This window comes from Rhinolophus sinicus, linkage group LG02 (genome assembly GCF_036562045.2).
Source record: "Rhinolophus sinicus isolate RSC01 linkage group LG02, ASM3656204v1, whole genome shotgun sequence".
Taxonomy (NCBI): Eukaryota; Metazoa; Chordata; class Mammalia; order Chiroptera; family Rhinolophidae; genus Rhinolophus; species Rhinolophus sinicus.
Window position 1 is genome coordinate 115,558,212 of NC_133752.1, and position 15,580 is coordinate 115,573,791.

At 40.5% G+C, this 15,580-nt stretch overlaps 1 protein-coding gene across 3 annotated transcripts in view; it reads right to left on the reverse strand.

Moving 5' to 3' along the window:
• PLXNC1 (plexin C1) overlaps positions 1-15,580 on the reverse strand; it is a 140,871-nt gene that overhangs the window by 65,606 nt on the left and 59,685 nt on the right. For all 3 annotated transcript variants that reach the window (XM_019710302.2, XM_074325267.1, XM_074325266.1), the window contains 4 exons: positions 10,904-11,051; positions 7,570-7,657; positions 5,619-5,724; positions 5,382-5,483 (listed from right to left, as the gene is read on the reverse strand). In XM_019710302.2, the coding sequence (XP_019565861.2) occupies positions 5,382-5,483; positions 5,619-5,724; positions 7,570-7,657; positions 10,904-11,051 (444 nt within the window). The remainder of the gene's footprint in view (positions 1-5,381; positions 5,484-5,618; positions 5,725-7,569; positions 7,658-10,903; positions 11,052-15,580) is intronic.

Genomic DNA, 15,580 nt, shown 5'->3' on the forward strand with positions numbered 1-15,580 from the left:
TTAAACCCGGCCAGTCAAAATCCACCCCTCTGCCGAGTTTCAACTTCAGCATGAGATTCTTGCTGCTCCACTCTCCTGAGGGCCTCAGTTTCCCCATCTCAGTCTTGGAGAAGATGCCGGCCTTGCCTGGGTCTGAAGCCTTCACTCTGACACCCCGCAAGCTACTCCTCTCGTCCAGAGCCTTGGATATTAATGCACTGCCCCCACAGTCTGCCCAGGCCAGAGGTCTTGGTCCTACCCCACGTGTGTGCACAGATGGGGCAGGCGTTGACAGCCAGATTAACATGGAAGTCAATATTAGTTTCCTTCCTTCCAGATTGACTTTTATCACCAATACTATATGGTTGAGGTCATAGAATGTAAAGTAGTAGTGAAAACTGTAGGCTCTGGTATCAGACTGCCTGGATTCAAATCTCTTGCCTATCATTTACTTTTTACTTACCCCCTGTAAAATTTGTCTATAAGATGGGCAAAATAGTCCATTGTGAGGCTTAAATAAAGACATATGCTGAACTTAGGACACAGCACAGGCTCAACAAATATTAGCTATCACTATTTAGTATATTCTGGCATTCCTTCTTGTATCTTTTTCTGTTATACACACTCAATTGCTGCATGAAAAGGAATCTTCCTCCAAAATATTGTAAGTTCTACAATGTAAGCTCTATGAGGGCACACATTTTGCCTGCCTCTCTAGCACACAGTAGGTGTTCAATAAACATGAATGAATGAGTGAATGAATGAATGAACAATTAGAACTGAACCCCATAGCACCTAGTACAGTGGCAAGCCCCTAGAAGCTACTCAACAAGGTATATATATATATATATTAAAGTTCACTTCACTTTTAAAGGCAAAGTCCCTGAAGGATTGTCTGTGAGAAATCAAAATGCATATTCAAAGTGATGGAGGAAGAAAAAGAAAAGAACAATCTGAATGTAGATTCCTCGAGAGAGGACATGGCTTTGTAGGGTTTATTTCTGCTGTATGGCGATAAGCGTATCGCGAAGAACAACAAATATTAGAACAGTATCATACCATAGATCTTCACAACCTTTTCTTAAGAACAGGAAAGAGAGCGCAGTCACCTCTTCTCTCAGCAAGCGGAGGTGCCAGATATAAGATTGTTAAGGAAAAGAGTTTAGAGCAGGGCAACCGGGTCAACCCTCAGAGAGAGACTGGCCTTTATAGCTGAAAATACTTCTCATCCAAAAGTCAAACATCAGTTTTCAAGTTCGTTTCCCTATTTTGGGGATGCTTTTCTTTAATGTGCCTCCCCCTACCCCTGGAAATGACAGCACTAGATTTTAGATCAGGGTATACACGTGGGTCATAGGTCATCCAACTGTGCCAGGGCAACAGGCCCAAACTGGGATTGAACCTGGAACCGTATCTCATTAAGTGCCACTTCCTCGGATGAGAAAGTTCATACATTAAAAAAAAAAAAAAAAAAACGAACATCATAAATCAGAACTATGGACAGATAAGACTTAAAAAAAAAAAAAAAAATGTCTTCAATAGCATTCTCTTGCCACCGAAGAACATAGTCAAACTTCCAGGTCTGGCCTGTAAGGCCGTGTAGATGCTGGCTCCTGGGTCATTTCAAACGTATGTTCTATAATTTCCTGGCACTTTTTGCTCCAACTAAATTAAATTACTTGGGGTTTCCTGTAATGGGCGCCCTGGAGTTTTCTGGCGCCTTCACTATTCTTTCTTTAGCTTATACAAATCCTTCTGTTTAGAATACCCACTCTTCAGACTCCATGCATCTGGATGTTTCTCATCCCTCAAAGGTCAGCTGAAACGCCATCTCTGTCAATCAATCCACCCATCAATCAAAGACCTAACCAACCACACTGATGAAGTGTTTTTAACTGCCAGGCACTGGGTTTAAATCAACAGGAATGACTCAGATAAGGCCCCAGGCACAGGGAGGCTCTCTGACTTTGTGGCCAGTCTGGTACTTTCCCTATGTTGACATATGTTTTAGCTTGTATTCTTCCTGAAGTACTCGTGTAAGATTCTCAAGATTGATGCAAGAGAGGCCCCTGATTCACTTGTGTGCTCCTCATTGGAGCTCAGTAAAATGGCATCTAATAGGTGCTCCATAAATACCTGTAGAAACAATAAACCCCACGCTCAGTCAGCATCACGAAGCTCAAGACTATGTCTGCACCATTCATCTCTCGTGTCCCCGGTGCCTGGCACATAGAAAGCACGCGATGCATGTGTGATGTGGGAAGATGCCTTGAAGGAAAGCTCTCGGTGGCTTTTCTGCTCAGGAGAAAGTGTTCAATGTTTTATTCAAGACCAACATGGGGAACCAAACTGGAAACAACTTCCACATTCCACATGATAATGAAAGACAGCAGTGTTTCACAGTGTATGAGAAATTCCTCCTGTGAAAAATAATATTTCATTCCCTATCAAACAAAACGAAGATTTTGTTCTGGGTCATATATTTAAAGCCACCATTTCAGTATCAACAAAATGTCTTTCGCCAAATTACGAAGGGGCCTCCACAGAGAAGCACTAAAGAGAGGTCTGAGCTTTGTTTATTTTCAACCTCCTCCTGCTCTCTTAGTGACCCGGTGTCAAAGGTGAAAAGATGCAGGAAGACAATACAGGAAATGAAAGAAATTTAAAAAGCCATCATCAGGACCTCTACTCAGAAATCAAAAGGACCAAACTATCAACACATAAAAGAACATGGATGGATTTCCAGGGAATTATGTTTAGATAAAAAGGCCGATCCCCAAAGGGTATATCTGGGTAATTCCATCTATATAAAAGTCTAAACATGATAAAATCATAGAAGCAGAGAACAGATCTGTGGTTGCCAGGGGTCAGAGATGGGGAGTGGGAGGGTGCAGGAAGTGGGTGTGGCCATGGACAGACAACAAGGGGTGACAGCTGCTCTGCAGCTTCACCATTGTGATGGTAAGTATTCCAGTTATGATGCCGGGCTCTAGTTCTGCAAAATGTTCGCATTGGAAGGAACTGGAAAAGATACATGAGATGTCTCTGCATTATTTTCTTATATCTACATGGGAATCTACAATTATCTCAAAGAAAAAGTTTATTTTTTTCTAAAACAATCTTGAAAAAGAAGAACAAAGTTGAAGGACTCACTTTCTGGTTTCAAACTTATCACAAACCTACAGTAATCAAAACACTGTATTATGGGAATAAAAACAGACATACAGACCAAATAGAGTAGAGTCCAGAAATAAATCCTCACATATAGTCAAATGATTTTCGACAGGGAGGCAAGACCATTCAATGGGAAAAGAATAGTCTTTTCAACAAATGGTCTTGGGAAAACTAGATATCCACATGGAAAAGAATGAAGCTGGATCCTTACCTTACACCATATACAAAAATTAACTCAAAATGGATCAAAGTCCTGAATCTAAGAGTTAAAACTATAACACTCTTAGAAGAAAATGTGGGGAAAGGCTTAATGAAATTGGATTTAGGAATGATTTCTTAGATATGATATCCAAAGCACAGGCAACAAACGAAAAAAAAAAATAAATTGGACTTTATCAAAATTAAAAACTTCTGTGCAAAGGAAACAGAATGAAAAGGCATCCTACAGAGTCAGAGAAAATATTTGCAAATCGTATCTTGGATAAGGGATTGATACCTAGAATATATAACGAACTCCTACAACTTGACAACACAAAACACAATAATATGCCAAAAGATAGAAGTAACCCAATGCCCACTGACAGATGAATGGATAAACAATATGTGGTCTATCCATACAATGGAATATTATTCAGCCTTAAAAAGGAAGGGAATTCTGACCCATGCTACAAAATGCATGAACCTTGAGGACATTATGTTAAGTGAAATAAGCCAGTCACAAAAAGAAAAATCTTGTATGATTCCACTTATTTGAGGTACCTAGGGTAATCAAATTCATAGAGATAGAAAGTAGAATGGTGGTTGCCAGGGTCTGGGTTGGAGGCAAAATGGGGAGTTAGTGTTTAATGGAAACAGAGTTTCAGTTTTGCAAGATGAAATGTGTTCTGGGATGGATGGTGGTGATGGCTGCATAACTGTGAATGAACTTAACACTACTAAACTGGACACTTACAAAAGATGGTAAATTTCATGTTATGTGTATGTTGTCAAAATTAAAAACACACAAACAAAACAAAACTGAAACAACAAAAGAGAAGTTGTTTGTTTTTTAAAAAAAGCCACTGCCTCCTTTACCCAAGTTCCTGTCGCTGTGCCTTAGTTTTATAAACCAATGGGAAGAGAAAGGTCCACCACTTAATAAGCCCATCACTTAATAAAACCTCACAGACTTTTAAAGTCTGGAATATTGGCACACCAAGCTTTTCAAATGTCTTTAGTTCATAATCCATTTTGATTCACATTCCCTTTGCCTGTTACTTAATTCACCTAAAGTTATTATCAACTTTTCGGTAGTGATTAAAAATGTGCTACTTATTTATATTGGCACTTGATTTTAAATAGCAGCAAATGGATAAACCAAAGCCAGAAATTAGTCATGAAGTATAAAATTGAGCCTTTAATAAAAACCCTGCTGTTGTTTTGTTGACTCTTACTAGACCAAAGGCTAATGAGAATGGGACTCTTCCGTTTTGTTTTTCACCATATAGTAGATGCTCAATTAACTTCTGTCAACTGCATAAAGCCAGCACTTCTGTGCTTTCTAAGCATGGCCACCATGTCTGCCTGGAAATGTTTTTATATTGTCACCTCCTCTTTTTCAAACATGTCTGTTAGTTGAGCTTAGAGACTTACTATGAAGAAAATAAGAGGAATTTCCAAGGAAATTTCATGGAAATAAGCTTTTTCTTTCTTTCTTTCTCTCTTTTTTTTTTTTTTTTTTTTTTGGAGAAGTGGAACGAAAGGTACATATATTATATAGAAACAATGCTTTTGTTTTGGAGTTATTAACTACTGGTTAGATCGTCTCTAAAAAGGAGAGAAAACAATCTGAATGCGGTTAGTGTGTATACTTGGCATGTACTCTCCATTGCAAATCATCCCCAGAAATGCAGTCATACTCCTGTGGTTTGAACTGAAACCCCCTCAGTGCTGTGTGCGATGCTTCCTTCTAACTTTCCCCAAGGGAGCCACAAAGTCACCTTCAAAACTTTACTCCTCCCAGACCAACATCATTTTTCATAATTATGGAATTTTAATTTCTTTTATTTGAGTGTGCAGCCTTTGATGCATTGAGCCAATTAAACGAAACTTGCTTTAAAACCAAAGGTAAAAAGGGGAATTTTGGTAGAAAGTAAAAAAGGGAATTTTAAAAAGGAACCCAAAGTGGTAGCTGTTATTGTCATGTACAGGGGGATTTTTCTATTATCAACACAAAAACGGGGTCTGACCTGCAAGCCCCGATTGGTTCTGTTACTCTTCTCCTCCTTGAATCCTCCTTCACCTGCTGTCTTAGATGAAGCTGGCTTCTCAAAAGCAACTGGACAAGGTTCCTGAAAGGAAGAACATCCCTTCAACATCCAAATAGGTGGGAAATTCAGAGTTTGAAATAAACACAAAAGATAGGTTGGGCGGTGACCAACATTTATTTTTGGTTAAACCTTGTAATACCAGAAATGTCACTTTACCTGGTTTCTGTTGTAATCAGAAGAGCTGCAAGCTGCTGTGAAGGGGTGGATACACTTTCTCTCACTTTTACACCAAGCACAGCCAGTTCCAATACATACTGGGCATCTGGCAACATGGAAAACCAACTTAAGTCCCACATTTTCAGGAAAATCTGCATATGCTAGCACTTCCCTCTGTGATGTGACATGTGAGCGTTTGAAAGAAGAAAAGAAGTCCCTAAACAGACTGTGATGAACCCAGGGGAGAGAGGACAGTCCTTTGAGGCAGGGTATCAAGCACTAAATTTGTGCCCTGCTCTGGGCATCATACCTGCAGGGGTGTTGCCATGGAAACCTGAAGCTGGGGTCACCAGCAGCACAGGTAGACAGCAGGAGCCACTGGATCTGTTTCTGAATCCAGTTCTGCTACTCATCTACCTTCAGGTAGTTTCCCTCCGGAGACTGGCCTCCCTCACCTCGCCCCCCCACATCAGCATGTTCTCACTCACTGGCGCGTAACCCTGACAACGCCTGGAAGATGCGAGGCCAAAGGTGTGAACCTGGCAAGCAGAGGGAACAGGGTGCCAGTGTTTGCTTTGTAATCAAATGGAGGAAGAATTGTGGCTACTAATCTAATAACCTATCATGCATCGATAACAGTGGTGAGCTTGAAAAGCACTTACTGGGATAATCGGAGTTAAAGATGGAACGATATATATAGAAATCAAGGTTGGCCTGGGAAAGCCATGGGAGGCCAGAGGAAGGTTCAGCCTGGGGACAGTGAGAGGACTAGTGCAGGGAGAGGGAACACCGCTCATATTTCATGCATTCTGCAAGAAATGCCCAAGCATTCTGAGATTCTGACCTATAGAAACTGCAGTCTCCGTGGGAGAAGGAAACCCAGACTCTTGGTTCATTAGAAATAACTGAACGGAAATCCCGCAGGGGTAAAGAAGAGTGTGGGGACTCCTGTTCCAGTAGCTGTAGAGTGGCCTCCCAACTCAGTTGCAAGATCGAATTCATTTTCCTCAAAGAAACAATGATCACCAGGCCAGGCCAAAGAAGCTCACATTCGGTACTCACATAGTTGGTCAATCAAATCACTGAATGAACTACAGAATCACTAATAACACCGCTTCACATTGTTTCCATGGGAACCTCCATCCCATCTTCCAACTGAAAACTCAAGAATCTGAGAAACACATTTCCTCTGTCTTGCCTCTGCTTCAGAAGCAAGGAGTGAAGTGTGGCCCTAACTCAGGGGGCTACTCAGGGGGTTATATAGCTCAACAGGGTCAAAGGTGGTTAAAAACAAAGGTGGGGGAGCAGAATTAACATTTTTTTCATTAAATTTATTGAGGTGACATTTAAATAAAATGTTACTGGTTAATAACATTATCTGAGTTTCAAGTGTACGTTTCTTTACTAATCATCTGTATATCACATTGTGTGTTCACCACCCAGAGTCAGTTCTCCTTCCGTCACCATATATTTGACCTCCTTTACCCTCTTCATCTTCTCCCTCTCTCCTTCTTCCCTCTGGTAACCACCATACTGTTGTCTGTGTTTATGGATTTTACAAGTTCTTTAGAGAAAGGAGACTTCATCTTGTCCTCCTTCTTGAGTATGACTTCCCATCATCTTGCTCACACCCTCTCCCTGGAACCAAATTCCCAACGCTATTCTGTTCAGGGGAGAAGCTGGCAGCACTCTTTCTGCTGTTCTCACTTCAAGGCCACCTCTTGTATGTCCCTCTTGGTAGAAACACCTCAGCTGCTCCACCTTACTTATTAACGCTTGAACGAGTGAGCTTATTAGCTCAGGGGCCCTCCCACCTCCCATTCGGCTACGCTCCAAAAGGCACTTTGGAAAGTTCCACTCCACAAAAGAGTTCTTTAGGAAGTGCAGGAGTAAAGCAAATAAATAAATTAAAACCAATGAGAGGATATTTAAATTTCAAATAAAATCTTACCCTCTTAATGACGAGCAGTTGGTAAAGTTGAATCTTTTTGATAAATGCCAAGAACCAAAGGAGAATGTCACGTTCACAACTAAAACATCTGGAGCAAAGGGGGGGAAAAAAGTCATTTACGGTGGAGTCTCGCTATCATCAAGCAAAGCTGTAAATGCAAAAAATAAATATTTTTGCCTCTTCTGCATAGAGGGTGGGGTGTGCCAGCTGTTCTCTCCCATTTCAATCAGAATGTAGTTCTTCCCGTGGGCCATTCGCGTCAGGCATCCACAGTGCACAACACAGGCTCTAAACAGACTGGGGCCCACCTTGAAACCCAGGCCCCCCACGGATAATCACTAGGAAAAAGCCATTTTCCAGCCCATTTACATCTCATACTCTCCCCGGGATCACTATCTCAACTTGTAATTGGCCACAGCATAAAAATAAAACAACTCACTGAGCAAGAAGTGCCTAGAACATGAGAAAAAGAACGTGAGAGAGGAAATCCTGCATCTTCAGAAAAATTCGCACTACAAATATTTCCCTAACAAACTCTAAAGTGTGGTTCCCATGGGCTGGGATCCATGATCTTCTTAAAGTCAACTGTCGCCAGATCTATGATGCAAGTTTTCTTATTTGCATTTGAAAACCTGGCCATTCTTTATTCAAAAGAATAAAGTTAGAAAGATAAACACTGTGTTACACCAGCATTAGAAAAATGTCACATTTCTTGTATCTCTTTAACTTACATATGTACTCTATCCAGGATGATTCCCCAAACCCAGTTGTCTATCAGAATCACTTGAGAAACTGATAAAAATATAGATTCTACAGCCATGCTGCTCCATATCAGACTCAGTGGGCCTGGGAATCTGTGGTTTGCAACCTTCCCCACATAATGACAGTATAGAGCCAGGTTTGGGTGCCTTTGAAATCCTGCTGTGTCCCGGGACCAGTGCTACTCGGTAATGTTTTCATGGTCACCCCTTTTGGTATTAATATCTTCTTCCTTTTATGAAGTAGTGAGGATAGTAGATGATATTACTTTTAAAATCAAAGTCTTTACTTGATAGAATAAGAAGTTGGCTGAATTTTGTTGGCACCCCTAATTTTCTTACTAAAATTTTATTAGTGTGTGATTTCCAAAAGTCGGAGAACCCTTATAGGAAGTTGCTTCGCTACAGCAACAAAATTCATTCTGAAAGCCTGATGCCCCATAAAATTCTGCTCACATAAAGTAGGTATGTGTAAAATGATACTCCTGCTCTAAAGACAGGGATGTTTGGAAGGCGGGGATGACCTCTCGGCAAGCACACTGGAACCGACGCTTGCTAAGCGTTAGTAGAACTCACACAGGGGCATTTAGCACTGAGGGACACCCAGTCAAAATGCACGTCCAGTGAAGAAGACCAGCAAGTCATACTTTTCTGAGTCTCAACTGTACACAAAACACTACTAGGAAATATCACAAGGAAATGAACATATGTGATCTCCGCTATCACAGTTATTCTGGAAGACATAAAATAACGTAGGTAGAAAACACAATGACAGCAGTCGAGGAAACACCCTATGAGTGGTGTGAGGTCCATGCAGCACCTGGGGAGCAGCACAGGGGTGCCCGTGGGGGACCAAGAGGGTGCTAAAATGGTCAGGACAGTTAGAGCAGAATCTAGCAAGGTTGTACGGAAGAGGTGACTTCCCCCAGTGTTTCAAAGCAGAAGGGCGACAGGGCCTGGTGCAAGGGGTGAGGGTACTCTAGGCCCTGGACAATGGTTTGGCAGTGGGGGCAGGCTGGCTGGCTGAGCGCAAGAGGTGGGAAGTGAGACTGCTTGCTCAGATTATGCAAGGTATTCGAAAAAGGGCAGGCGAAGGGTTGGGAGCAATTGATGGAGACTCTAAAAGCAACCAGCTAGCTTTACAAGGTACTCTCAAGTACTTCAGAAACATATTTCACAGGTGAGCAAGATCTGCATTTTAATGACCAAATTTAACTAGAAGCATATCACAAAGGCTGTATAGTGTGGACAAAGAAAAGTGGAAAATTGAAATAATTTTTCAAGCAATTCAGACTCAAACAGCTACCGTGAGCCCAGTGGCTGAGAGGTATTTTTAATCTTGGTTCACTGGCCTGCTGTATTCAATTCCCTTTTGAGGGATTTAGGATTAATTAGGTAATACCAGCTCCTGCCACACAACTCAGCTCCAGTATGGTCTGCAGTCATTCCAGGAAGACTGTACCATGAACTTGATTCTACTTCCAGTCTTTCTCAACCGAAGGGACTCATGAATTCTATCTACTTATTGTAACTCCTAACTATCTCTGAAATCCATTCACTTCTCTCCATCCCTGTCTGCCTCTACTGCAGCCCTCACTGTCCCCCTCACTGCAACAGCCTTCTTTCTCTCTGATCTTTCAGAACTCAGATTTTCCCTCCTCCAGCCCATTCTCCACTTACCACCCTTCCTTCATTCATGCAACAAAAATCTACCGACTGTAAATGGCTACCTTGTGCTAGACATGTTGTGCCTTCTTTGGGATCCATTTTCAACCACTCTGCTTTTCACTTGTCCCTACCGCATTTGCCTCAGCCATACAGAACCTCTTTAGGCTCTTCAAACAAAGCTTTTCCTCTCCTGGCCATCACACTAGTGGGTCTCTGCTTGGAAACTCTCCCCGTTCTTCTTTCTCTGATTCAACCCTACTCATCCTCCAGGAAGCTTTCCTTGGCCCTGCCCTATGCCCTAAGTCCAGTTAGGCACGCTTTTCATGTGCTTCCTGCAGCACACTCTGCTCCCTGTACTTACACACTGCCTTGTAGTGAGTTGTTTACTTGTCTCTACCCAATAGGCTATAAATACCATGACCCAGGACTAGGTCAGTCTTTTTTGGTTTCTGTATCCCTCGCACCTAGCACAGTACCTGGCACATAGTAGATGTTCAATAAACACTTCTTATATGAATGAACTAATGCAATGAACTTAAGATGACAGAACATTGGCCTCTCTATTTTCTCTTCTCATCAAGGACATTTCAGCTTTTTGGATGTCTGAATTCTCTGAACCATTTGGACAGGGTCAGCCCAATGGTCTCTGGCTTTACTCTATTCACCTATCCATCCTCTAGCATTCACAGTCACATCTGAGAGTGGGGTCCTGTAGTCATGGATGAGGTAGAGCAGAGGTGAGCAGGACGGAGCGGAAAAGCAGGAAGCAGGGGGTAGGGAGAGAGTGAGTGGATAGCGTGGGACTATTCTGATTCCCTACCATTTAACTTGCTTCCTAGGCAATCTGAACTCAGGAGGGCCTCTTGCCTTCTTCTCTTGCTAACAGAAAAGCAGCAGAGTCCCCTTACCTTTGTAGGGTGCTCTGGTTGGGATGCTGCAGGTGCAGGTCTTGTTCGGCGGACTTTTCCCCTTGCAGAGCTCCCTGCCGGAGTCCACGTTCCTCACCAGGCACTCAGACTGTCTTGGAAAGACGCTGCCCACCAAGGTCACTGTAGTCTGTGTGGGGAAGATGATTCAGGAACCAAATCACTGCTTTTTCCTCATCTCCATCCATCTTAGACCCTTAAGTGAACTCCCCCTCTGACCTGCCACAGAGGAATTTCTCAGATTGCTGATGTAAAGGAAGAGATGTTTTATCGGCTGTTGGGTTTGCTCTTTTGGTATGAATCGCATATTCATATTCTTGGACTGTTATTTTGCTTTGTGTGTGTTTTTCTTATCCATTTTAAGAGCTCTCTGTATAGGACAGATATTAATCCTTATCTGTCATATTACTGACACATATTTTCTCCTAATCTGTTTGCCCTGCAACTTCTGTGTGTGCTATCTTTTATCCTACACATGTTTTTATGCAATCAAATACAAGGTTTCTTGTCTTAGTTATAAAGTTCTTCCCCACATCTTGCTTATAGGCAAATATAAATTGTTCCACCATATTTATGCTTTACTTTTTAAACTTGTATCTTTAATCCATCTGGAATTTATTTTCATATATAGTGTGAGATAAGGGTTCAACTTTATTTTTATCCAGATGGTAAATCAGCTATGTCATAACTGTTTAGAAAACAAAACAGAAAGCCTCTTTTTCCACTGAACTGAATACCATTTTTGTCATATATTAAATTACCATATATGTGGAATCTATTTCTGATCTCTGCTCTGTTCCAATTATCTATTGATCTACTTCTATTCCAATGTCATCCAGTGTTTACTACTCTGCCTTTAAATATATTTAACATCTGATAAGGCAAATCTCTCCTCATTTGTCCTTATTTTCATGATTCTTTTACCATTTCCTAGACATTCTTCCATACGAAGTTTAAGATCATTTTGTCCAAAGGGGGTAAGGATGCAATGACTCTAACTGGAATTGTACTAAATACATGTATTAATTTTAAGATAATTTACATCTTTATGATATAAGTATTCCCACCCAAACACATGATTTTTTTTTCCATTTGTTTCTGCTTGGTATGGGGTTCATTTCAAAGAGTGTAACTTGATTTCCCAAGTGTTAGCTCTATATTTCTTATTGCTAATTACCAATATTAGATTATACTTAAGGAAGGTGGCATGTGAAATCTACTTTTAAAATTATTTAAGATTTTGTCTGTGGTCAAACATATGTTCAAACTTGGAGGTGGAGGCTGTTTTGTGTCTGTGAGTGTACACAAGGGAACACAAAAAGAAAATTTTGAAATTTCCCATAAAGCAACTTTTTCTGCAATGAATTATCTAAAGGAACAAGGCAGTCAGTTCTCCTGTTGAAAAGGAAAATTAAAGGAATTATTATGTCAATGGTGAGCCCCTTTTGCATCAGGTGTATGAAGGGGACCTGGTGGGACCAGGCTAAGTATTAGGAAACGGGGAGCAGAAAAAGTGGTAACCCCATCACCTAGGATAAAGAGCTATGGTCCCAGACAACTTCGGAGGTGTCTTCTATTACACTTCTGACCTCTGCCCCAGACTTTCTATATGGCCACCTAAGAGTCTGCTGTCTTTTGACCTCTATTCTAGCGTTGGGGTCACCCCCATCTTTACATTTTCAAAGAATTCTGTTTCTGAGCCATAGAATCATGCTGAAAGAAGGCAAATTCTTACAAGAACTGAAGTCCAACTATCTCTACGGACCCCAAGCCATTCTCACTAGCTCATCTTTATTTTCACTAGTGGAACTCTCATCCATCTGCCTTCTGCACCCTAGCATTTGTATCTGCACCACACATCTTAGCACACGATCACATCACATATTATCCTATGTACATATGTGTCTTAAATGTATTTCATTGTTCAAACTTTGTAACCAAAGTATCAGAAAGTGTTTTAAATCCTATTTTCACCAGCTGTTTTAAATTTTCCACATTTCCTCCTACTTCTCACACACATAGTTTTTGCATACCTGTAATTATTGCATTAATTCCTTAAATATTTATCAAGCACTCACCATATGCCAGGTTCTGCACAAGGTATTGAATTCTTTAGTGTACCAAACAGCTACTATCTTGCCCTCACAGAGCTTATTGTGTAGTAGAAGCATGGAAAAGTCCACTAGACTGAAACTGGAGGGCCACACAGTATGAACAGATCACTCAGAAATGCAGGAGCCAATGGCTAGAGTGCTACAGTGGGAATGGAAAAAAATAGACGGATTCAGGATGCCCTTTGGAAGTAGCATGGCTCAGGACTGACAGCGGGACGTGGGGATGGGAAGGACCTAGGTGAGCAGATGGATGGATGGAGGTACCATGTACTGAGATGCGACACACTGAAGGAGAAGCCGACTTTGGGTAGAAAATTCAAGATTTCCGTTGTAGACATGTTTAGTTCAAGATATTTGCGTGATAATCAAGAGGATAAGGGCCTGGAGGTCAGAGGCGCAATCTGGGCTGGAGATAAAAGAGACATGAAGATACAGATGATATATGAAGTTATGGGAGTGGAAAAGATTTTCTATGGACAAAGTAGAGAGGCAGAAGAGAAGAAAGGCAATAACTGGGCCTGAAACAACTTTAATCTTTAGAGTCAGGGAGAGACGGAGCCTGCCTGCAAGGGAGGCCGAGGCACGGCCAAAGAGAAGGGAAGGAGCGTAGAGAGTGTGCAATGGAAGACAGCGTTTCCAGAATGCAGCCACTTGTAGCATCTGCTAGATGGCTATGTGGTGTTCACTAGTGACCTCAGCAAGAACAGTTTCAGGGGAACAGTGGGGCAAAAGCCAGTTTGGAGTTGATCTGAAAATAGGAGACAGCAACTTTTTTTCAAGCGTAGCGGAAAGAGAGGGTAGCCAGGGTGTTGAAGGTATTTTTGCATGATTTGGGTTTCCAGGTGAGTATGGTTAAAAAGCTGAAGCTTTGGCTTAATAAACCCAAGATGGGAATCCTTACCTGGTTGACAGTTCTTCTTTGAACTACTCTGGATAAAGAGGGAATGCAGACACAATGGACCAGATAAAGATAGAAAGTCTGAGTGTCAATTAGCTGGTCGTGCCCCTGGGGTAAAAGAACTGCCTGCTGCATTACACTCTATCAGGTCACCCAGCATGCCTCCTTCTACCTAACCATTCCCCTTGTTACCAAACAGTGCCATTATTTCCAGGCTTCTAATTCTGTAAATGGTTCTGCTATAGCCTCTGTGGGCTTATAGTTTTTCTTCTTTGAAGGTACTGCAGAATTCTAAGCCTAGAATTACTGCTTCAAACAGAACAAATATATTTATGACTTTTGAAACATATTGCCAAATGGCTTTCCAATAAGATTGTGTTAATTGGCATTGCCAACACTAGGTGTTAGCATATCTTATTATCACTTTAATTTGTATTTATTCGATAACTGATGAAGTTGAACATATTGCCACATCTATGTCTAACTCTAAACTTCTTGTGAGAATATATGCTTTTGCCCAATTACTTTTTGGTGCCTTGATGTTTTTCTTTTTAATTTCTCCCAGCTTTAATATTTTGCAATTAAGATTTTGTGTGTTGCAAATGTTTTCCTAAAGTATGTGCTTTAGTTATCTCTTATTTTTTTGTTGTATAGGTTTTTTAAAGTAAGTCAACTATATGAATATTTTTCTTTTGTTATTACATACAATATTGCTTCACAGCTAAGAAAATTATACTTCCAAATTTTCTGATGTTCAATTCTATTTTCTATTAGTTTCCCTGTGTCAGCTTTTCATACGAATTTCTTAATTAGCCTGAATTTTATTTTTATATTTAATGTAAAATGTAAATTAAATTACAGTTTCATATTGTAAGCCAGTTACCTACCTCAGCACCTTTTATGAAATAATTATTTTGTTTTCTCTTATTTTAAGGTATTTGAGACTTAAGTTTTTTTACATCTACTTCTGAGCTTCCCACTCTAGTTCATGGATCTATATTCCTATTTTTAAACCAGAATCATGGGCTGTATTGTTGCTATATATATGTTTACAATCATATGCAAATGGTCTTGCTTAAATAATTTTTTTTTCAAAATATATTTTGGATATTCTTGACCAGTTCATATTATTCCAGATGAATTTTATATTAATTTTAAGACAAGGTCTATTCAGATTTTCACTGGGATTGTTTGAAATCTAGAAACTAGATTGAGGAAGAAGTGACATTTTTATGAAATCTTCCCATCAAGAAACATAGTATATATCTTTCACATGTCTTTCACATCCTCCAACAAAATACTTTATGTGGTTCTGCTTTTATTTTTGTGTATGTGTATGCTTTTAATTGACAAGGTTCCCTACTGTTAATTATAAATAGCCTCAACAGACCACTGCCCCACATCCTAATTGCTATTAGAAAAAAATGACTAAGACAAGCTGTTGCAAAGCCAAAATTACTATTTTTGGGAGCTGTCTTCAATATGTATCTCCTGGCAAAATTATTTTAAAACATAGGGCACATACACTGCTTTTTAAGACTATTCCTGAGTATTTCTGTTGTTTTTAATGAATGTGATCCTTTTACTAACGGACATTAATGGTTTGTTTCACCTCACATGTACTAAGGTTACTGATATTTGAATGTT